Here is a 23,126-nt window from a genome sequence, read left to right as displayed (position 1 = left end):
TCTTGACAAAAACATGCTGGTTATTTCTTATAACCCTATCATCCTCTAAGTCAGTGTTTCCCAAACTTGGGAAGCCGCTTGTGTAGAGAAAGCCCCTGTTGGGCCAGGCTGGTTTGTTTACCTGCTGTGTCTGCAGATCCGGCTGATCACAGCTCCCACTGGCCGTAGTTCACTACTCCAGGCCAGTGGGAGCTGCTGGAAGTGGCACGGGCCGAGGGATGTACTGGCTGCCATTTCCAATAGCCCCCATTGGCCTGGAGCAGCGAACCGCGGCCAGTGGGAGCTGCAATCGGCCGGACCTGTGGATGCAGCAGGTAAACAAACCGGCTTGGCCAGACAGGGGCTTTCCCTAAACAAGCAGTGTCCCAAGTTTGGGAAACACTGCTCTAAGTGCTTATAAATTGATTGCTAAATTGTTTGTTACAGTATCTTTCCAGGTACTGAAGTTTGACTGATCTATAATTCCCTGGGTCCTTTTTGTCCCACTTTTCTCCCCTTAACTTTTAAAGATAAGTACCAAGTTTTCCCTTCTCTAGTTCTCTGGGAGCCTCTTGAAGTTAATTGCTAATGGTTCCAAGATTGCTTCAGCCAGTTTCTTAAGTATTCCTAAATATCAAACATAACATTCTGAGAGAATATGGACTGTATATCAAGGGAGCCAGGGCTAAACTGTTTTCAATAGCAGATTCTTCACTAACACATGAAACTGATCTCAACCTGAGCTTAGCACATTTCAGAAAAGGTTGTAAGGCACATCTATTTGTCCAGCTCTTCTTTCTACAGATACCTAGTCTACTGACAATATTCTTCCTGTCTCTATCCTTGTAAAGCCATGATGCTTACAGGAGTCATTGTGTATAAGTTCCCTATAAATGAAAATTGGTTTTGCCTTAGTCTCAACTATATACATTGAACCCAGATACTACAGATCAGTTCCACACAAACGACTGTAATAAATAAATAAATAACATATTCAGCTCAGGCTTTGCATATTCCTTTTATTTCTATAGGCTGTATAATGCTATGAATGAAAGTGTGACTGTATTGTACAGTATTTGCTGTTTGTCTTTGTGTGCATACAAATCATTTCAGAGAGGGTACAAATCCCAGTACTGCACAGACCTCCCCGTGCTACACTTTCCACACAGACGTATAATAGTCTTTAAAATATTGTTTATTTCAACCATTGAAAAAGAAATTACACTAATCCCTTTGAGGACGTTATATTTGACCTCTGACACATGCACTAGGCTGTCAGCTTGGAAGAGGCCTGCATTCTAAGGACTGAAGGATTATAATCTATTGCTAAATATTTGTGGGAGTACTCTTGTGATTATAAAAGTCTCTTGACTCACCCTTAGGCTGGGTGCCAGAACTACTGAGCTTTGCTTTGTGGGTCTCTCAGCCTGAGCATTCACAAGTGAAACTCCCAGCTATTATAAAATCCAGTCAGATCACTAGCTGAACACTCTTAACCTCATAGTTGTCTACACAAAGGGTGTTTCATACTGTGAAACAAAGCACCCTTAGATTGTTCCATTTTACATATTCAACTGTTCCATTTTAAGTTCACACCAAAGAGAAGAAACATTCTTAATTTTAATAACATGCAGTGGGTAAAATTCAGCTCTTATTAAAGTCCATGTGAGTTTTGACATTGATTTCAACAGATCTAGGATTCCATCCACTATATCACATTAATTTAATGATTATTTTAGCTATTTAAAGTCAAGTAATTTATAATAAACTATTACATTATGCCCTTTTACACTGGATATGTCTTATGAGGCTGGAAGATCAGAGGTTAATCCTGGTCCTGTTGAAGTCAATAGCAAAACTCCCATTAACTTCGATAAGGCCAGGATTTCACCCCTTGTTTCTATTGCTGGAATTGCAACAAATTTCCTATGGCAACTTGTGCAAATCATGTAAGAACTTGGTTCCTCAGTCTCCTCATCCGTAAAGTGGAGATAATACTGCTGTATCCTCTAGGCAGAAAAGAAGACAAATAATTTTGTTAGAAAGATTATCAGAGGCCACGTCCAGACTAGAAATTAAAATCGATTTTAGATACGCAACTTCAGCTACGTGAATAACGTAGCTGAAGTCGAATTTCTAAAATCGAGGTACTCACCAGTCTGGACGGCGCTGCATCGATGTCCGCGGCTCTCCGCGTCGATTCCGGAACTCCGTTCGGATTGATGGAGTTCCGGAATCGATGTAAGCGCGCTCGGGGATCGATACACCGCGTCCAGACTAGACGCGATATATCGATCCCCGAGCAATCGATTTTAACCCGCCGATGCCGCGGGTTAGTCTGGACGAGGGCAGAGAGAAGTCAGTATTTCTGTCAGAAATCAGCCATGTCCAAGGAAACTAGAAAGATAAATTCAGGGCCTTAACATGTCATTTACCAGTCTAGTATACACCAGGCCTTCAGGACAATAAATAAACAGAATAAGATCAGCATCTATAATCACCCTATACAAAACACCTTTATACCAGAATAAAGCTTGGTCAATGTCTAAAAAAAATTAGCCCTCAACCAACATAACCATGCCAACAAAACCATCAGGATAGATGCAGTTATACTGACAACACATTTCTTTTGCCAGCATAGCTTACTTTATTCAGGGAACTGGTATAAAGTATGCTGGCAAGAAGGCTCTTTTGCAGTAGGATTGCTGATATTGTTTGGACATATTCCTGCAGGTTTCATCACAGAACATAACCTTCCATTCCTGGAGACTCCAGGACTATCCTGGAGGGTTGGGAACCGTAATTTTTCAGGTATGTGTGGCATCTCCACTGTGAAAGTTGCCGGGTATGGCTATAGTAGGAAACGCTTTTTAGTGTAGACAAGGCCTGAGCGTCTCCACACAGAGAAGGCTGCACCGCTATAACTGTACCAGTAGAATCAAAACGGGACAACTTCTGGGTATCCCGCAAGCTATTCCGCTCACCTAGGACTACAACTCCCACGATGCCTGTGGATGCCCTGGGCTCAGAGAGAGGGTGCGCAGGCGCAGTGACTGGGGAGGGAGAGGAGCAGTTTTGCTGAGGAGAGCTGCAGGACGCTCAGTCCCTGCCGGTGCCGGGGTGAGTCTGTGGGGGCAGGTGGTGGCGGGCGCGCGGGCTGTCTCTGGGCTGGGCCCTGGCGCAGCCCGCGGTGAGGAGAGGCCCGGCTGGGGGCAGCGGGCAGAGCCTCCCCGGAGACGGCGTGGGGCGGGGTGCGCCGAGCCGCGGGTGCGGGTCTCGGGGAGGCGCCGCGCGCCCCGCAAGGTGGGCACGAGGCTCCCCGCTGGGCGCGAGGCTGCTCTGCTCCAGGTGTCCCCAGGAGCAGGGGGAGGTTTGGTCCAAGGGGCTCTGGCAGCGTCACAGCTCCACGCCCCGGGAAACTTCCTCCTTCCTTTGTCGCTGCGCTCAGCGGCTCCCGCCCTCGGGATTCCCTGCCGCGCTGCCTTATCTGCCCCCTGGCTTGAACAGCTCATTAGCGTCTCACCAAGGGAACCCCCTCCTGAAACTCGCTGTCCTCTGGCTCTGGGAACAGCAACTTTCCCACTCTCTGCTCCCGCCTCCACCCCTGCCCATCGCTCTGCGGCTTTGCTCTGTTAGAACATGCAGCCTTCAAGAGCCTTGGGGTGGTTCCTCGTTTCTTAAGCCATTCGGTCCATCTCCCGGCCCCAGATATGTTCTGGCTTGGGGCCTTGGTCTCTTGCTTTGAGATCTCCAGCCGAGTTTTGTTAACTACCGGAAAATAAATGCCCTGTCTGAAAACTTTCTTCATTCATGTTGATTAAGTATTCGATAATCAAGATATTTGCAAACAAAGATTTGGTGTTACAGGAATTATGATCAGGTCTCACCCACACCTGCATTGTAAATCAACAGATTGGAAGTGTACTGCTTTTCTTTGTTAGTCTTGGAAGCATATGTTTGTAAAACAGCTGTACTTAAAATGTAATAGAATAATCATCACGGATTACCTACAAAAAGGAGAAAAAAATAGTCGTGACCTGTTGAGCATTTTTCTGAGGTGTAAAGAAGGCTTTGAAATGGCTTTCGCCCCCCCCACCAAAAAAAATCTGTGGGGTGACTTTTTTTTTAATGTGTGTGGTTTTTTTTTAACATTAGAAGTGTTTGATTTTTTTTAAATAACATCTATTTAGCTTAGTAACATTTTGGAGAAAGGAAGCCTTTGTTAAAAATTCAGCTCCCCCCATCCCTTCAAGTGAAGCATGCAAACTAACAATGTATGTCTTCTGAAACCCAGAGCCTCTCCTCCACCAAAACCCTGGAAAGGACACATCACATTTTTTTAATAATCTTCTTCAGGTCATCTTTAATATATGTGAGTACCAGTATTGCACTTAGCTTTCTTATGGTTTTGAAGACATGAATTCAAGCATTTATTTTTCTATCTTCCCAAGTAGAGGTATGTGTTAACCTTTCTATCATCAGTCTGACTGATCATATAAAATAGCTACAATTTATACTTTAAAAACTTGGCCTGCAGAATCAGAGCTCTCTCTTTCTCTCCTCAGCTTTGACACAACTCTCTAAATTTGTTTTGTACGTGTTCTACAACTTAAAAACTGCTTATAAATAATTTTTAGAAAGCTACTTGCCAAGGAATGCTTTTCTGGCATACCTATGTTTAACAAAAGGATTTGTACTATATGGAGTGTTAATGTAGAAATCTTCCGGTAATGAAAACTGCATGTCTCGTGAGGCTGTGTTCAAACAGGAAATAGGCCCATTATAAAGAGATGTTTACGTCAAGACATGTAACTTGAATGACAAGGTTCAGTGGGCCCCTTTGCAGTGTAAATGTGCATATACTTGTCTGTTTCAGTGTGCTCTGAGATTCTCATGAACAAGCTTGCTGTGTTGGCCTCTGAAAGGTAAACTCTGACCTAATGTATTCTAAAACATGGTGCTGTGTTCTTTAATCTAGAAAAAATAACTCTAGAGGAAGGCAGAAACAAATATTTTAAAAATATATGTTTTTAAATAATTGCCATGTTATCAGCAGTTGCAAAATTAGAAGATAGTTGGGTAATCCTGGAATGTAATTTAAAACAGGAAAATAGAGAGCAGGCTATTTCAGTAAAAAAAATTCCTCTCATAGATATTCAAACAGCTATGTTTACAATACCCTGTTGCAGTAGACAAGAAAAGAAATAGTATCTGTGGAAACAATTATTCTAGCTGGGGTAATTTCATGTTAATATGCCTTAAAGCAAATTTACTTTAACACAGTTAATGTATCCTATACAATTACATTTTGCTAACTGATTGTGTATATAGATTTTTAATACACAGAAGCTTTAATGGGATGAATGATTTGGCATGGAGTCCTTTAGAACTTGGAAGCGTTTGGTCTTTTGCTTTTCTTTCCATTGTTAGACTACCAAGTATGTGGGATGAATTTAAAATGGTTTGGTAACTGCTAAAACTTGTTTTGATATTCTAGATGAAAAGATAAAAGAGGAGTCTCTTAAAGTGAAGTTTTCCTTTCTCCTTTTTGTTTCAGGCCATTAGTGGGTTGTCGCTGCTAAATAAGCAAAAAAGAGAATGCAACATAATTTCTCTATCTGGAGAATTATAACTAAAGCATACTTTGGCTTTTCTGTTTTTGTTAGAGGATAACAAATCACTTAAGGACATACATTGCACACATGTAGCATTTTCAAAAGTGTACACATACCTGTAACCTTAGCAAGGAATTTCTGCCACAGGCGCTCTCACCTCCCCAGGCCACCTGATAACTGCAGGGTTGTAGCTAGTTTGAATTAGTGTGTGTTATGGCTTTATTATTATTCTGGTATGCTTATCTTTCTGTTCTCCAGTTCAAGGTCTGGCATTTATCTATGATCGTAATACCTGCCCTTCAGCTAGCAAGGCTTACAAATCTGGAAATGCCTTTAAGCTGTTGTGCTGAAGAGCACAGCTCATTCAAGTGCTGTCCCCAGAAGCTCTGTGTCATTGCTACAGTGCTTTCAGCCCAATAAATGAAAAACCCAGTGTTCTTGAATCAGTCTCCTGTGGGAAATTTCATAATGTTATCTACTAGGTTATTTTGCTGTTCAGTCCTATTTGTATGATTCTATGGAATGAGTGATTGCATTTTTAAGAAATAAGCATCCAGGTATAGGATCTTATTGGACAAGATTATCTGGAATAATGTAACCATCTCGTAAAACAACCCAGTACTGTACTCACTCTGCATCTTTATTAATGCTATGTATTTATGGACTAAAAGTATAAGCACAAAAAGTAAACATGGCTAAGCTGAAAAGAATCAGTGGCTCTTACTGATGTAGGGGGGAAAAATAGCAGGTATTGGGCAATGTAGGTGCTTCCAAATGTAATCTTTGGTGGAAATGTTTTTTTCTTTGCAGGTATATGGAGGTGCAAAACTGTAACATCTGAGTTTGTGATTACGTGTTAGGGATTCCAGTTGCCCACACAGACATCTGTTAGTTTGATCAGAAAAGGGCTCATGGTTGATTGTGGTCATTTGACAGGACAATTGGCATAATGTATGTAAGTTTCATTATAAGGTGAACTGCATTTTCTCCAACTATATCAAAATTTACAGTGAGAAAAATCTACAACTTTTCACTGTAGAAAAACTAGAGTGGTGTAACCCAAGATGGGAATCCATCTAATGGATATATAACTCTTTAGGACTGGATTGGTTATGAAGAGAAAATGGTTGCCCTTTTGGGGCCAAGCACATGAAACAAATTGGTGGGGTCATGTTAGTTCTTAGTAGTAGGTGGCCCTATCACAAAATTACCATAACTCTCCAAAACTGGTACTCTGATTGGATGATTCAGCAGAAATGCCAAGGATTGAATGGCTGTAAATCAGTGGTCACCAACCGGTACATCGTGATCAACTGGTCGATCCTGGAGTCTCTGCCGGTCAATCACGATCTGGGAAGTGGCCAGCACACCCCTGAGGCCCCGGGGGAAGGGCAGGGGTCTCTACACACTGCTCCCACCTGCAGCACCCCCGCAGCTCCTGTTGGCTGGGAATGGGGAACTGGGGCCAATGGGAGCTGTGGGGATGGTACTTGCAGAGAGGGGCAACATGCAGAGCCATGTGTAACCTCCTCCCTCTCCCAGGCTGCTTCTGGGAGTGGTGTGGGGCCAGGGCAGGCAGGAAGCTTGCCTTAGCCCTGCTGTGCTGCCATCTGAGGTAAGCACCACCTGGCGGATGCCTGCATCCTGCCTGGACCCCAGCCCTGAGCCCCCTCCTGGAGCCAGCACCCCAAATCCCCTCCTGCTCCACAACCCCCTCTCGCACCCCAGCTCTGAACCCCATCCTGGAGCCAGCACCCCATACCCCTCCTGCACCCCAACACTCTACACCAGCTTGAAGCCCTCACCCCCTCCTGCACCCATGCCCCAGGCTCAGCCCAGAGCCCGCTTCCGCATGTCGAACCCCTCAGCCCCAGCCTAGCGCCCACAGCCCTTCCCACACCACAACCACCTGCCCCAGCCTGGTGGGAGAGGGTGAGCGATGGAGGGAGGGGAGCAGGGTCTTGGGGAAGGAGTGGAGTAGATCCTGGGTTGCATTTAAATTCAAAGAGTGATCTTGTGCTTAAAAAGTTTGGGGACCACTGCTCTAAGTAGTAGTGCATAGTACTATTAATGAGGGATCCCACAACGAGAATCTTAAACTAAGAATGTGCTGGTATTCATATTGCCTTTATGTCTCTTTAAAATAGAGTTCTTATTTCTTCTAGTTTTGGTAAATGAAGATACTTTAATAAGTCTTGTTTAAAGAGAATGTGGAGTTCACAAATGGTGACGTGTATTCTTGTACATTGAGGGTTAAAGTTGCTGGCATTGTAAGACTTCCTTTGGGGAAAACTTCAGATTAGCTCAATTAAGCAGCTGGAATTGTTTCAGTCTCTAATTGATGGTGGAATGCTGATAAAATCTGCCCGTAGACCCTCCTCTCCCTGCCAATTTAGATTCATCCAGGGGCTGATTGGAAGAAGACTCTGGAGTAACAAATGAGGGTATAGTGAACTCTGTAAGCTTGCTGGCCAAAAACAGCTCCATTTGTTTTTATGATGTCACTTCTATTTTAAAATCTGAACTAAAAAAAAAAAAAACCAGTTTAGTGACTTCAGTAAAGCTTAAGATTTCAGTTTCAACTCTCCCCCCACAAAACTATGATTAAAGAAATATTAAGGCCCTGAGAAACTGTCCTTAAAGGTACTGGAGGTAAATTTCTCAGAGATGTCTTTGAAGGAAAAAAAAAATAGGTCTCGTTAAACATTCAGTTCCAATCCACATTTTAAGAGAATACACTTACAGAATAATTCAGGTGTTGAGGTGACATGTATGAAGGTAGCTGAGGTTGATGACTCAGCTAATATAAGCAGCATAACATAAGAATATTTCTCTCCAGTGCTTTTATTTCTGTTGTTGCTCATCATTTTCCCAGGCAGCAGCAGAGTGACCTGATTCTTGTTTTTTTCACTCCTGTCCACAGTGTTCTAACTAGTCTCATGTTTTAACTTTCCTGATGCTTACTAAACCTAGGACTAGCAGAGGAGACATTGAAGTTGTTTGAATGCAGACTGGGACAGCACTGCATTAATTCATATTTGGAATGCAATACTTTAGTGATGATGACAACTAAAAACTATTTTTAAATGAAAGGTCAAATTTATCAAAAAATCATGGCTTTGTCCTCCTCCCTCCCTTGTGCCTGCGCCCCGCCCCCCTTAGTACAGTTTTCTATTTGACTGGCAAATAGGAGAATAAATTCCTCAAGTCCAGCTATATTGTTCTAGTATCTTAGTTATATATACTCTGAAGATAGTGACCTTTCAGACTTCTACGTGCAAAGTTTAAGCTGTAAACTATAAAGTTAGATCAGTGGAAAACACTGGATCCTAGATTGACAGGGGAACTTTGAGATGTGGTTTGGAATGATTAATTCAAATAACAATGGCATTAACATGGCTGTAGTGAAAGCTTTTGTGAAAATGAATTGTTTAACGTAGTAAATTGGATGCTGCTTTGCAGAAAGGGCACTATGTGCCCCAAACAGCGTACAATCTAAATACCTTTCTGCCTCCTGTGATGGAGTGGGAATTTTCTGTAATATTTTGTATGAATATTATGTGTACCTCAGTTTCTCCTATATGCTATATTGCTAACTAGGTAGTGGGAAAAGATTGTTTACGCTCTGCAGAGACCCAGAGATACAGGTGTGATTCTCGCCTACAGTCTGGGGCCTGGTCCACATGTGACAATGGTTGCCTGGGAAAAAGAACAAAGGACTGGGGAGGGACAAGGTAGGGGGTTGTTAAGTGTAAGCTACTGGAAGCGGGACACTCTCCTAAACTAGCATAAAAGAGAGGCTCTGGGCTGACCAAGATGGACCATGCTGTAACTTTCTGTTCTATATGCTAACTAAGGACTTTCTGTGCTGTGTTCCAACAGCTAATAAACTTTTCTGCTTTTACGATGCTAGCTGAGAGTCACTGCAGTGGCCGAAGTTCAGGGTGCATTGCTCCCTTTGGATGTTCAGTTCTCTCTCAGGTGGATTAGCTGAAGGGAGCTCATGGTGTGAAGCAGGGGTGCTGAAGGCTCTGAGGTTTGGTCTAAGAAGGCAGTGAAGCCCAGTGTCTTATCCTAGTGAAAGAGTGAGACCCTAAGGGGGCTTGGCACGCTGAAGGGGTTCTCCACGGACTGTTCCAGAGCACTGGACCTGTGGATCTGTGACACCAATATTTTGTAGTGAATCAAATAGGGCACAAACACATTTTTGAAAACTAGTTGTTTGTACTGAATGATGGAAAGCAAATAAGTGCCAAATTTAACAGTAAATTATAGCACCTTAATATGGTTAATGGGAGGTGAAGGGTTCTAGCTTAGCCGGAATAACTGTGTAGAACTGCTATTTGCCCTGTACTAAGAGTACTGGAAACCCTGACAGCTTTTGGAGTTGGGTATGTTTCATATAAATCTTAATCTTCTTTGGCAGACCACATTCTGCAGATAGTCCTCATGGTCAGGGACTCTTTGTTCTGTTTGTACAGCGCCTAACACAGTGGAGCCCTGTTTCATGACTAGGGCTAAGAACATAAGAATATAAGAACGGCTGTACCGGGTCAGACCAAAGGTCCATCTAGCCCAGTATCTGTCTACCGACAGTGGCCAAGCCAGGTGCCCCAGAGGGAGTGAAGCTAACAGGCAATGATCAAGTGATCTCTCTCCTGCCATCCATCTCCATCCTCTGATGAACAGAGGCTAGAAACACCATTCTTTACCCTTCCTGGCTAATAGTCATTTATGGACTTAGCCACCGTGAATTTATCCAGTTCCCTTTTAAACATTGTTGTAGTCCCAGCCTTCACAACCTCCTCAGGCAAGGAGTTCCACAAGTTGACTGTGCGCTGTGTGAAGAACTTCCTTTTATTTGTTTTAAACCTGCTACCTATTAATTGCATTTGGTGACCCCTAGTTCTCGTATTATGGGAATAAGTAAATAACTTCTTCTTATCCACTTTCTCCACATCACTCATGATTTTATATACCTCCATCATATCCCCCCTTAGTCTCCTCTTTTCCAAGCTGAAGAGGCCTAGCCTCTTTAGTCTTTCCTCGTATGGGACCCTCTCCAACCCCCTAATCATTTTAGTTGCCCTTTTCTGAACCTTTTCTAGTGCTAGAATATCTTTTTTGAGGTGAGGAGACCACATCTGTACATAGTATTCGAGATGTGGGCGTAACATGGATTTCTATAAGGGCAATAATATATTCTCAGTCTTATTCTTTATCCCCTTTTTATTGATTCCTAACATCCTGTTTGCTTTTTTGACTGCCTCTGCGCACTGCATGGACATCTTCAGAGAACTATCCACGATGACGCCAAGATCTTTTCCCTGACTCGTTGTGGCTAAATTAGCCCCCATCATATTGTGTGTATAGTTGGGGTTATTTTTTCCAATGTACATTACTTTACATTTATCCACATTAAATTTAATTTGCCATTTTGTTGCCCAATCACTTAGTTTTGTGAGGTCTTTTTGAAGTTCTTCACAATCTGCTTTGGCCTTAACTGTCTTGAGCAGTTCAGTGTTATCTGCAAACTTGGCCACTTCACTGTTTACCCCTTTCTCCAGATCATTTATGAATAAATTGAATAGGATTGGTCCTAGGACTGACCCTTGGAAACACCACTAGTTACCCCTCTCCATTCTGAGAATTTACCATTAATTCCTACCCTTTGTTCCCTGTCTTTTAACCAGTTCTCAGTCCATGAAAGGACCTTCCTTTTTATCCCATGACAGCTTAATTTACGTAAGAGCCTTTGGTGAGGGACCTTGTCAGAGGCTTTCTGGAAATCTAGGTACACTATGTCCACTGGATCCCCCTTGTCCACATGTTTGTTGACCCCTTCAAAGAACTCTAATAGATTAGCAAGACACGATTTCCCTTTACAGAAACCATGTTGACTATTGCTCAACGGTTTTTTTCTATGTGTCTGACAATTTTATTCTTAACTGTTGTTTCGACTAATTTGCCTGGTACTGACGTTAGACTTACCGGTCTGTAATTGTTGGGATCACCTCTAGAGCCCTTTTTAAATATTGGCGTTACATTAGCTAACTTCCAGTCATTGGGTACCGAAGCCGATTTAAAGGACAGGTTACAAACCTTAGTTAATAGTTCTGCAACTTCACATCTGAATTCTTTCAGAACTCTTGGGTGAATGCCATCTGGTCCCAGTGATTTGTTAATGTTGAGTTTATCAATTAATTCCAAAACCTCCTCTAGTGACACTTCAATCTGTGACAGTTCCTCAGATTTGTCACCTATAAAAGCCAGTTCAGGCTGGGAATCTCCCTAACATCCTCAGCCGTGAAGACTGAAGCAAAGAATCCATTTAGTTTCTCCGCAATGACTTTATTGTCTTTAAGTGCTCCTTTTGTATTTTGATTGTCAAGGGGCCCCACTGGTTGTTTAGCAGGCTTCCTGCTTCTGATGTACTGAAAAAACATTTTGTTATTACCTTTGGAGTTTTTGGCTAGCCGTTCTTCAAACTCCTCTTTGGCTTTTCTTATTACACTCTTGCACTTAAGCTGGCAGTGTTTGTGCTCCTTTCTATTGCCTCACTAGGATTTGACTTCCACTTTTTAAAGGAAGTCTTTTTATCTCTCACTGCTTCTTTTACATAGTTGTTAAGCGACAGTGGCTCTTTTTTAGTTTTTACTGTGTTTCTTAATTTGGAGTATACATTATGGTGTCTTTAAAAAGGGCCCATGCAACTTGCAGGGATTTCACTTTAGTCACTGTACCTTTTAACTTTTGTTTAACTAACTCCCTCATTTTTGTATAGTTCCCCCTTTTGAAATTAAATGCCACAGTGTTGAGCTGTTGAGGTGTTCTTCCCCCCACAGGGATGTTGAATGCTATTATATTATGGTCACTATTTCCAAGCGGTCTTGCTATAGTTACCTCTTGGACCAGCTCCTGCGCTCCACTCAGGATTAAATCTAGAGTTGCCTCTCCCCTTGTGGGTTCCTGTACCAGCTGCTCCATGAAGCAGTCATTTAAAGTATCGAGAAATTTTATCTCTGCATTTTGTCCTGAAGTGAAATGTTCCCAGTCAATATGGGGATAATTGAAATCCCCCACTATTATTGGGTTCTTAATTTTGATATCCTCTCTAATTTCCCTTAGCATTTCATCACCACTATTACTGTCCTGGTCAGGTGGTCGATAATAGATTCCTAATGTTATACTTTTATTCAAGCATGAAATTTCTATCCATAGCGATTCTATGGAACATGTGGATTCGCTTAAGATTTTTACTTCATTTGAATCTACATTCTCTTTCACATATAGTGCCACTCCTCCCCCTGCACGACCTGTTCTGTCCTTCCGATATATTTTGTACCCCGGAATGATTGTGTCCCATTGATTGCTCTCAGTCCACCAGGTTTCTGTGATGCCTATTATATCAATAGTCTCCTTTATCACAAGGCACTCTAGTTCACCCATCTTATTATTTAGACTTCTAGCATTTGTGTACAAGCACTTTAAAAACTTGTCCCTGTTTATTTGTCTTCCCTTTTCTGATGTGCCAGATTCTTTTTTGTGTGACTGTTTATCATCTGATCTGGCCCTTACGTTATCCTCTTCTGTCCTATGTTCCTGACTATAACCTGGAGATTCCCTATCATCAGACTCTCCTCTAAGAGAAGTCTGTGTCTGATCCACATGCTCCGTTGCAGCAGTCGGCTTTCCCCTATCTCCTAGTTTAAAAACTGCTCTACAACCTTTTTAATGTTTAGTGCCAGCAGTCTGGTTCCACTTTGGTTTAGGTGGAGCCCATCTCTCCTGTACAGGCTCCCCCATCCCAAAAGTTTCCCCAATTCCTAATGAACGTAAATCCCTCCTCTCTACACCATCGTTTTATCCACGCATTGAGACTCTGAAACTCTACCTGCCTACCTGGCCCTGCGCGTGGAACTGGGAACATTTCTGAGAATGCCACCATAGAGGTCCTGGATTTCAGTCTCTTCCCTAGCAGCTTAAATTTGGCTTCCAGGACATCTCTCCTACTCTTCCCTATGTCATTGGTACCTACATGTAGCACGACCACTGGCTCCTCCCCAGCACTACACATAAGTCTGTCTAGATGCCTCCAGAGATCCGCAACCTTCACACCAGGCAGGCAAGTCACTCCTAGACATTACAGTAGTACCTATAATTGTCACAAGGATCAGTGTTACATGGTAATCTTTTTTGGAAGATACCTTTTATTAAAAATGAAAAGCGTACTTTTAAAACTAGTCTAATACTGATCCATAGGTATTTACACAGTGAACCCCAGAACGATTTTAAATGGTAGGTTCATCTCAAATCTTGAAAGGTGACTCTCGTTTTAAGTAAGAGTGTGTGTCAGGGGATGCTTAACTTGCTAAGGAGAAGATTCAGGATATTACTCAAGTGTCCTGTTATAGTTTCCAATTTTATTTTAGTAAGCTTTAAAAAAAATAAAAAAGTATTCTATCCCACATCCTGTACACCCGCAATTGCAACTGTGTCACTAAGTCTGCAGTGAGTAGGGCTGCTGGTTTCCCACTGTATTCTCTAACAGGTGTCTGTAGGTTTTGCAAATGGATGGGAAGCTTAACATTTCTTCTACACCCTGGAAACCTGCAGGCTTCTCTGATGACCTAATAATTTGGGAGCCTTGATTGGTTTATGATGTGCTATCAGTAGAACCATCAGGCCAGCTAGAACAGCTTCGGAGATCAATATAGTGACTATATGGCATCATATATAAGACAAATGAGGTCCATGGACTGCAAGTGGAATCTTAATATATTACCAATATTTATCTTGTGTAACTTCCAGATTACTTTCTCAAGGCAGAAGTGCTAAAGACAGTAAGTGGAAGGGAGTTGTGGGAGACTGTGTTGTTTGAGAAGTAGCACAAAGCCTGGTTGAAGAAGGCATATGGTACTGAAGCTGATAATATTGTTTTGGTGGAGGGGTTAGTTACTGAGCCACATCAGGGCATTTTTTTATAGATTCGAATCACTGACAGCATTGCAAATTGTTTCAAATTATAAATCGCTTTGTGATAATTGAATGCAAACACTCTCACAAAGTTGAAAAACAGCTTAACTTGGCACTCAGAGTATGCAGCTTGGTGGCTGACAATGCTGTGTAATTAGCTGCAGGAAATGTTTTCCTTTAAGATACTATACTGAATGGCTTCAATTGAAAGGAAGGGGAAAAACTTCTCTGTTCTAGAGTCAGAAGTTAGTTTGTATATATATTGTGTGGGATGCACTGTAGTTATGTTAATTACTGTGCAGATAGTGTGAATCCTTAACAAACATTTCAGAAATACCATAAAGCTATGGCATCTGTAGCAGTCTGTGCTAGACTATAAGGTACAGAATTTAAGTTGATGATGTCCTTTGTTAATTTTGAGTCACCACTTTTAAGCACATACTTAAGTAAATCTGTACATTCATAGAATCATAGAAATGTAGGGCTGGAAGAGACCTCAAGAAATCAAGTCCATCCCCCTGCTCTGAGGCATGACCAAGTAAACTTAGATCATCCCTGACAGGTGTTTGTCCAACCTGCTCTTAAAAACACTCCACAACCTCCATTGGAAGCTTACTGCAGAGTTTAACTACCCTTATAGTTAGAATTTTTTTCCTAATATATAACCTAAATCTCTTTTGTGGTAGATTAAGCCCATTACTTCTTGACCTACCTTCAGTGGACATGGAAAACAATTGATCACAGTCCTCTTTAGAACAGCGCTTAATGCAGGGGTGGGCAAACTTTTTGGCCTGAAGGCTGCATCGGGATGTGGAAATATGAATGCTCACAAAATTGGGAGTAGGGGTGCGGGCTCCAGCTGGAGGTGCAGGCTCTAGGGTGGGGCCAGAAATGAGTTCAAGGTGCAGGAGGGGACTCCGGGTTGGGGTCCGGGGTGTGTGTGCAGGGCTGGCTCCAGGGTTTTTGCTACCCCAAACAGGCCCTCCCACCCAAAAGCTGCAATCTGCAGCTCTACCACTGCCGCTTCAGTCTTCGGCGACAATTTCTTGGCTGGTCCTCTGCTCCGAGAGGGAGTGAGGGACCTGCAGCCGAATTTCCACTGAAGACCCAGACGTGCTGTCCCTCTCTGTTGGCTGCCTCAAGCAGCTGCTTGTTGGGCTGGTGCCTGGAACTGGTCCTGTGTGTGTGAGAGGGCTCTGGGGTGGGGCTGGAGTACAGAAGAGGGCTCCAGGCTGGGACCGAGAGGTTCAGAGGGTGGGGGAGGGGGATCAGGTCTGGGGCAGAGGGTTGGGATATGGGGGAGGGGTGTGAGGGCTCCGTTTGGAGATGTGGGCTCTGGGGTGGGGCTGGGATGTTGGAGTGGGGCAACCCCCTGATCCCACTCCCCAGCGAGAGCTGAGGGCTGGATTAAATGGTCTAATGGGCAGGATGTGGTTCATGGGCTGTACTTTGTCCACCCCTGCCTTAATGCATTTGAAGACTGTTATCAGGTTCTCCCCCCCGTTCCCCAGTCATCTTTTGTTAAGACTAAACATTCCCAGTTTTTTTAACCTTTCCTCATAGGTCAGAATTTCTAAACCCTTTATTATTGTTGCTGCTCTCCTGTTTGTCCACATCTTTTCTAAAGTTTGGCGCCCCGAATTGGGTACAGTATTCCAGCTGGTACCTTACCAGTGCCAAGTAGAATGGTCTTTTAAGCTTGTGGGAGATCTGGAAGAAGCTACTTAATTTAACTTTACTGATACTGGTTCTGTGACATTTTTGCAGTCTCTTGAGAATTTAGCCTGTGTTTGGTCATAGTAGCTCAGCATCTGGATGTCCTAGTAATACCAAACATGCAGTCACAGAAGTAACCGTGTTACAACTGGTAATAGTTTTCTTTAGTAAAATGGAATAGTTGTAACTATTTGAAGCATTATGTACCTGTACACTTTGTTTGTCTCTTCTAGGTTGGCAGACATCAAAAACTGTCATTGTTAGAGCAATTGAAGAGAAAATCTGGCTTAACAGAACTTGCTTGTAGTACTGTTGTGAACTGTTATCTATAACAATGGTTCTCAACCAGGAGTCTGGGGTCCCATGGTGGGCTGTGAGCAGGTTTCAGGGGGTTAGACTCATTACATCTCAGGGCAGAAAGCCAAAGCCCTGCAGTGCAGTACTGCAGCCTGAGGCCCTGATCCCTATCATTTGGGGCTGAAGCGAAGCCTGAGCATGGGACCCCAGGCAATTGCTCTGCTTGCTACCTCTTAATGCCGGCCCAGCAGAAGAAAAACAGTTGTGGCACAGCAGGGCCATGGAGCTTTTATAGCATGTTGTGGGGTCCTCAGAAAGAAAATGGTTGAGAACCTCTGATCTATAAAGTATATGAAGTGTGCACCATAGAAATCTTAGCCTACATTCCCACTGTTTGCTCAGTCTCTGAGTGCAGAACAACATGCTGACTAACAGTGACACATTCAGTGAACAAATAATCACCATGAGACTTCCCTTACTGTACACAAATGAGATGAAGGAATTCAGTAAACAGAGCAGTAGACTAGCCAGGAGATAGGGTTGTTTTTTCTAATTTATTTTTAATTTTGTTTGGGGGGGTGTGTGTGGGGAAACAATGACATTTTTGGCCTGCCAAAGATCACGTGGCCTGGAATTGACTATAATTTTAGAAATGAAAAAATGAATGCAGTGTGTTATGTAAGCACCTGCAATGGCACTTTGTGCATGCATCGGATGAATAAAACCAACATTGACAGATTGACTCTGGCTGCATGCACAGCCTCTCTGTAGATTATTCCTGCTGGAAGTAGTAGTGGGGTTCAAGTCAGGCCAGTGGTCTTGGCCCTGTTTCCAAAGTCTACTATGGATACATCTCTATGACTTTACTCTTTTGGAAAAAATCAAGTACTATGTCCTTCTCTCCTTCCACCTTCAGCTGTGGTGTTTTGCATATGTATGTGTGCACAGTGTGAGCCAAGAATTTGGCCAAAAGACAGCAACATCCCCCCATCCAATTTTTTTTAAAGAGAAGGAAATAAACGAGCCTGTCCCCTTTTATATTCCTTAATGCACTAAAAAAAGTAGTCACTAGAATGTGTGAGTGTGTCTACTTTTGAATGCTACGTTGACATGGCTGCTGCACTGCTGTAATATAGACACTTGCTACAGGCCTGGTCTACACTACAGCTGCCAGTCAATCTAAGCTTCGCAATTCGATTTACTTATCGCGGGGCCCAAACTACGCTATGTCGGCGGGAGACGCTCTCCTGCCAACAGTGCTTCTGCCACTTGTTGAGGAGGAGTACAGAAATCGATGGGAGAGCGCTCTTCCATCAATTGAGCGTGTCTTCAGTAGACCTGCTAAATCGATGCCGCTGCAGCACAGATTTAGCTCCGTAGTGAAGACAAGCCCACAGTGATGTAAAAGGTTCTTCTGTCACTGCAGTAAATCCACCTCTGCAAAAGGCAATAGCTCCCACCCAACCTAGCAGTGTCTACACCAGGGATTATGTTGGCTTTATATTGCACAGTGCATGAAATTTTTCACAGTCTTGAGTGATGTAGTTAAGATGACCTAACTTTGTCATGTAGACCAGTCCTGTATCTCATACCCAAGCTTTGTTTATATTTCATGAGAAACAATAGCTCCTTATTATATGAGGTAGTAAGTAACTCTCGTTAGTTATAATGGAAAGTTCTGTAGCTTGCTCAAAAAATCTCTTGTTTTCAGAGTATGAAATTGAGATTAAATTCTGTCTGTGGTATGCAATTTGTTCAGCTGTCAGATTATGTAATATATTCTTGAACATTTTAACTGTTGTGCTAGCAGATGCTTTTTTATAACTACTTGCTCTATTTAAACCTTTTACATTAATTTTGAGCTAGGGCTTGTTGTATTACGTCAGTCCATGGGATTTTTTAAATTCACAGCTAACACATACTTGAGTCAAAATGAAGTGAGAGAGATTGCAATGTTAGTCACTGGGCGTAAATTGGCCTCTTTTAAGTTATAGGAAGGAAAAAGCCTGACCTGGGGAATGTTTAATTCCTGATTTTCTATATATTTGGCCTCCAGCTGGCATCTAGGAAGTAAAAATTGAATAGGCATCTCTTGATCACCTGTCTACTAATATTTAGGAAACTTAAAAAGAAAAAGTTGCTAAGCATTTTGACTATGCATTTATCTTTAATTTGACAGTCAAATGTTACTTATCAGTATATAACTCACTCCAGCAGAAGTAGATGGCTAACTTCCTTTGCCATTATTGCTGACTCATGTCCTTGTTTATTACCTAATTAGTTTGTCTCCTTTACTGTGCCTCTTCTAATCAAGCTGTAAATATGACCTCGAACAAGAAAAATATAAAAGATCATTCTCAGCTACCTACGGAACACTTTTGACGTCAGTTGCTTGCAGAAACTAATGGCACTAGGAGGGCTTAGACTAGAGAAATACTGATCATAACTATTTTTGCTTTTTTCCAATCCTTTAATATTGTAGCTTTGAGCGTCCTATTGATATCAATAGAATAAGTAAAATTGGCACTATCAACATTATAAGCCAAAACTTGACTTTTCTGCGTTGCAGAGTGATTTGGTCTGGGGGGTTGGAGAGTCTTTTAAATTGCTACTAGGAGCCTAGCAGTGCTTAGATAGCATGGTGATGGACATTTTATAAAAACCAGAGGGCACTTACGATATGTGCTACTGTAGAACAGCAAAAATTGATGTGTACATGTGATGGAGGGGAAGACTTTCCCTGGGAAAATGTACTTGTACACTTGGAAGCTTGAAAACACAGTGATTTTGAGAAAATGTCCTTAATTGTGCTCCTTTTTTGTTCTTTCTAGAGCTTCATTTAAGAACAGAAATCAGTCTCTATTGGAAGTTTGAAAACTTAGTGACTTTCTGCTACTAAGACATGACGCTTCCATTCCGAAAAGATTTGGACAAGTACAAGGATCTTGATGAGGATGAAATTCTTGGCAAGCTGTCAGAAGAAGAACTGAAACAACTGGAAACTGTTCTGGATGACCTTGACCCTGAGGTGGGAATTGGGCCGCAAACAGCCCTCTTTGGTGGCACTGGTTTAGCAACTATACTGACAAACTCATGCAGCTTTCTTTAATTTATTTTATATGCACAGAACACGTATTCTAATCTGCTAAAGAAACAATACAAAAAATAAGACTCGTATCTCAAAGCTGTTTATTTCCTGTTTGCAACAGGAAAACAACCCATTTAAAGTGAAATGACCATGAAGACCTTTTTGGGAATGATTTATAATTAGAGAGAGGAAAAATTACAGTTGATGCTGTTCCTGAAGGAAATTTTTTGTTTGAAAATGTTTCTAGCTTTATTATCCTGTTTCCAACATGTATTGATCACTGTCCTTTTGTACTCCTGGTGGCCTTCTCTGTTGCATGTACTGATATATTATGACGAGGGGAAAGGTGGACTTCTTTTGCCTCCCTGTTCTTTAGCTAGATTTGGGTTCTAGTCCCAGCTGTCAATTTAGGCTTAAATTTGATATAATCTCTGTAGACTTGTGACATTGTCAGTCATATTGTAATATATTATATTATTCAGTTCTGAATAACTTGACCTGTAGCAGAGTATTCTTGTGGGATATCATTAGTTATGTATGGTTGCTTACTTCTCATGTTGATGACATGCATAATTTTTAACTGTGTGAAAACTGTCAAAATACATTTTTTAAAAAGACCCTCAGAAATCTCCCCCCTTTCTTATGTATTGCTCCCTCCTTTCTATCCACATTTCTTCCTCCATTTTTTCTATGACTTTCTCCTTTAATTCACATTATACCAGCAGTTGCAGAAGGCCTTGAATAAAATCAGGTCTCCTGTACAAAAGTGCTTCCCCATGTTGCTGGTTGCTGACTGAGTTGGCTAGAATAGACAGTTGTCTTGTGAATTTGGAAAGGTGTAGATAGCCTCCTGACTAAGCATCCAATGTGCAAATGGGATGAGTCGTTTTTATTCACTCCTCATGCAAGTGAAGGAGGCATTCATATTGAAAAGGAAATGTGAAGTAAGTACTGTGTGAGTCTAGAAGCTCTGGTACTCCTCAAGCATAACTTTTTTTTTTTTTAAACACTAATAATGCACAATATGCAATCCATTGTATGTAGACCTGGCCTCCAAAAAAATATTGGAGGGAGGTTCAAGATTTTCTGAGAAGTAGAATAGAATGAATTTGATTTTCAAAAAGACTGAATTGAAGCTGACAACTTGTATACCAGGACTTTTTAAGCTTGGTCATAATACTTCCTTTTGTTTTGTAGAATGCACTTTTGCCGGCAGGCTTCCGACAGAAAGACCAGACTACTAAAAAGGCCTCAGGCGCTTTTGACCGAGAGAGACTCCTTGCTTATTTGGAGAAGGAAGCACTAGAACAGGAAGACAGGGAAGATTTTGTGCCTTTTACAGGGGAAAAGAAAGGTAAGAATGTCCTTAGTCAGCCTGTTGGTACTCATTCAGGAATGCACTTGACTGGTGTGATGCATGGGCTGTTTTGACATCCCTCTTTGGGTGGCATAGCCAGCAACTCGCCTCAGCCAGTTCATTAGAAGTGTCATTCTCCCTGTCAGTAGTTGGAAGTGCTCCATTAGCGTGCACCACCAGTGCTCCAGAGAATTGTTTATGGATGATTCCATTAATAATTTGATATTACATTAAAATATATCAAGAAAATTCCATTGAAACAACATGATCTAGTGGACTAAGCCCAGTATCAGGAGCCAGGAAGTTCTGAATTCAGGTTCTAGGTCTCCCACTGATCTGTTGGGAACTGCTCTCTGCTTCCCCTATCTCTAAGACAGGAATGCTTACCAGCCTCAGAAGGGTGTCATTATCATTAGTTATTGTTTTATAGTGGTTTCAAAGTGTACATGTATTGCAGAGTGTAAAACAAACTGTATATATTACAAATAAAGCCACCCTTATAAAACTGGAGAAGAAGTAGAGGGGTCCAGCATGGTGGTGGGGAAAGAGAAGAGAGGCTATAAAGAGGAGGGCAACTAGTGGTCTTATTAAAAGCAACCTGGCACTGAAGAGATTGGATAGTAATAAAAATGAGGGATGGCTGTGACTGATTTAAAAGGCAAAGCTTTTCTACAGCTTGGGGCCCAGTACAGCAAAAGGCATTATTGCCTGCCAACCCCAGATGAGGTGGTAGGATTCCTAGCAGAAAAATGGCCCAGAGCAAATTTAAATGTCACCCATGAAATTTATATTATGAGAAGCTTCATGTCTCATTTGGGCTTTATTAATGATTCAGGTTTCTGGTTTAAAAATATGTTTAGTGCTTACAGTTACTCTGCATTTTCGGAAAGTGTGTTGGGTTGGAATTTTATTGGGAATGCTTTAAAAAAAAGACACAACACAAGACATGCTTTCACCCCCCCAAAATGTTGAAGATGAAAACGCATATCTGGAGTGTGTATAATAAAAGTGTATATGATTATATATGTGCATACACATGCTCAGAGTTGATTCTTGTATCTAACAATTCCTATTGGTATAATTATGTATACACAGCTCAAATAGGGTATAGCGCTTGGAGATAGTGAAGAAAATTTCACTATCTCCAACTTTGCTTCCCAATAATTTAAGAAAATGTCCAAGTGTCCTTGTCCTGGATTATGATTTAGAATCAAAATAAGTCTTCAAGTGTTTATGACACTTCTAAAGCTTGGCTACAAATCACTATTGTCAAACAAATGTAAGTGTAGAAGAAATATAATGGCTAATGTGAAAGTATATTCAGAAATGCTACAAACTCATAAAGCCTCTGGAATTGAAGTAATTAATCAAAATCTTAACAGCTCTGAGGTTCTGTCCTTATGGAACAGTTTCTTTCCTGACCCAGATTTAAAATTAAGCCTGTCAATCTGTCCTCATTCACCCCATTATAAATTATGATTATGTTGGAAGGAATCAATGGACTTCAATTAATTCAATATTTTCCTTTTTTCGGGGGAAAAAAGTTCCTGTCTTCTTACTATTTGGTGTCTTCAGGCTCTGCTTTTCAACTGTACCTTGTACTCATTGGTTCAAAACACTAGATTCTAGCTTATCTAATGATGAAAGAACACCTGATTCTGGATTTTCAGACTTTTGTGTACATTAGCCAGCTTAATTTGCATATGCAATTATTGATTGCGATAGCAATTAGATGCAGAAGTTTGGGTGAATATTTTCATATATAATACTTGCAACTATAACGTTCACAACCTCTTCTGCTTCTCCTGGCTTGTATTTGGCTCTTTAATATGCTATTTAACCTATCTTGTTCTGTGTTTCTAATCTTGGTCAGATTTTCCAGCATACAGTGTAAACAGTTTAAGGGTAAAAGGTGACTGTGAGAGAAGTCCTCTGGGTTTCCTCACCTTAAAGGCCTTGTTTCTAGTCTAGCCAAGAAAGGTTAGACATGGCTCCCTTTGGACCTCGTGGAAGCAGTCCTTAGATTGGCTGGAAGGCTCTAAGAGAGTAATAAAAGCAATGCTTGATTCTCTTTACTCCACTTACCACCCAGCCTGAT

General features: G+C 41.8%; 1 protein-coding gene across 2 annotated transcripts in view; it reads left to right on the top strand.

Moving 5' to 3' along the window:
• The first annotated feature begins 3,024 nt into the window (after window positions 1-3,024).
• Window positions 3,025-23,126, top strand: part of LOC127057812 (tropomodulin-3-like) — a 52,688-nt gene continuing 32,586 nt past the window's right edge. For both annotated transcript variants that reach the window (XM_050966917.1, XM_050966916.1), the window contains exons 1-3: window positions 3,025-3,099; window positions 19,415-19,611; window positions 20,869-21,025. In XM_050966917.1, the coding sequence (XP_050822874.1) occupies window positions 19,486-19,611; window positions 20,869-21,025 (283 nt within the window). In that variant the 5' untranslated portion in view covers window positions 3,025-3,099; window positions 19,415-19,485. The remainder of the gene's footprint in view (window positions 3,100-19,414; window positions 19,612-20,868; window positions 21,026-23,126) is intronic.

The sequence above is a fragment of the Gopherus flavomarginatus genome, chromosome 9 (assembly GCF_025201925.1).
Source record: "Gopherus flavomarginatus isolate rGopFla2 chromosome 9, rGopFla2.mat.asm, whole genome shotgun sequence".
In the NCBI taxonomy this organism is placed as follows: Eukaryota; Metazoa; Chordata; order Testudines; family Testudinidae; genus Gopherus; species Gopherus flavomarginatus.
This window is presented reverse-complemented; position numbering and strand designations above follow the sequence as displayed.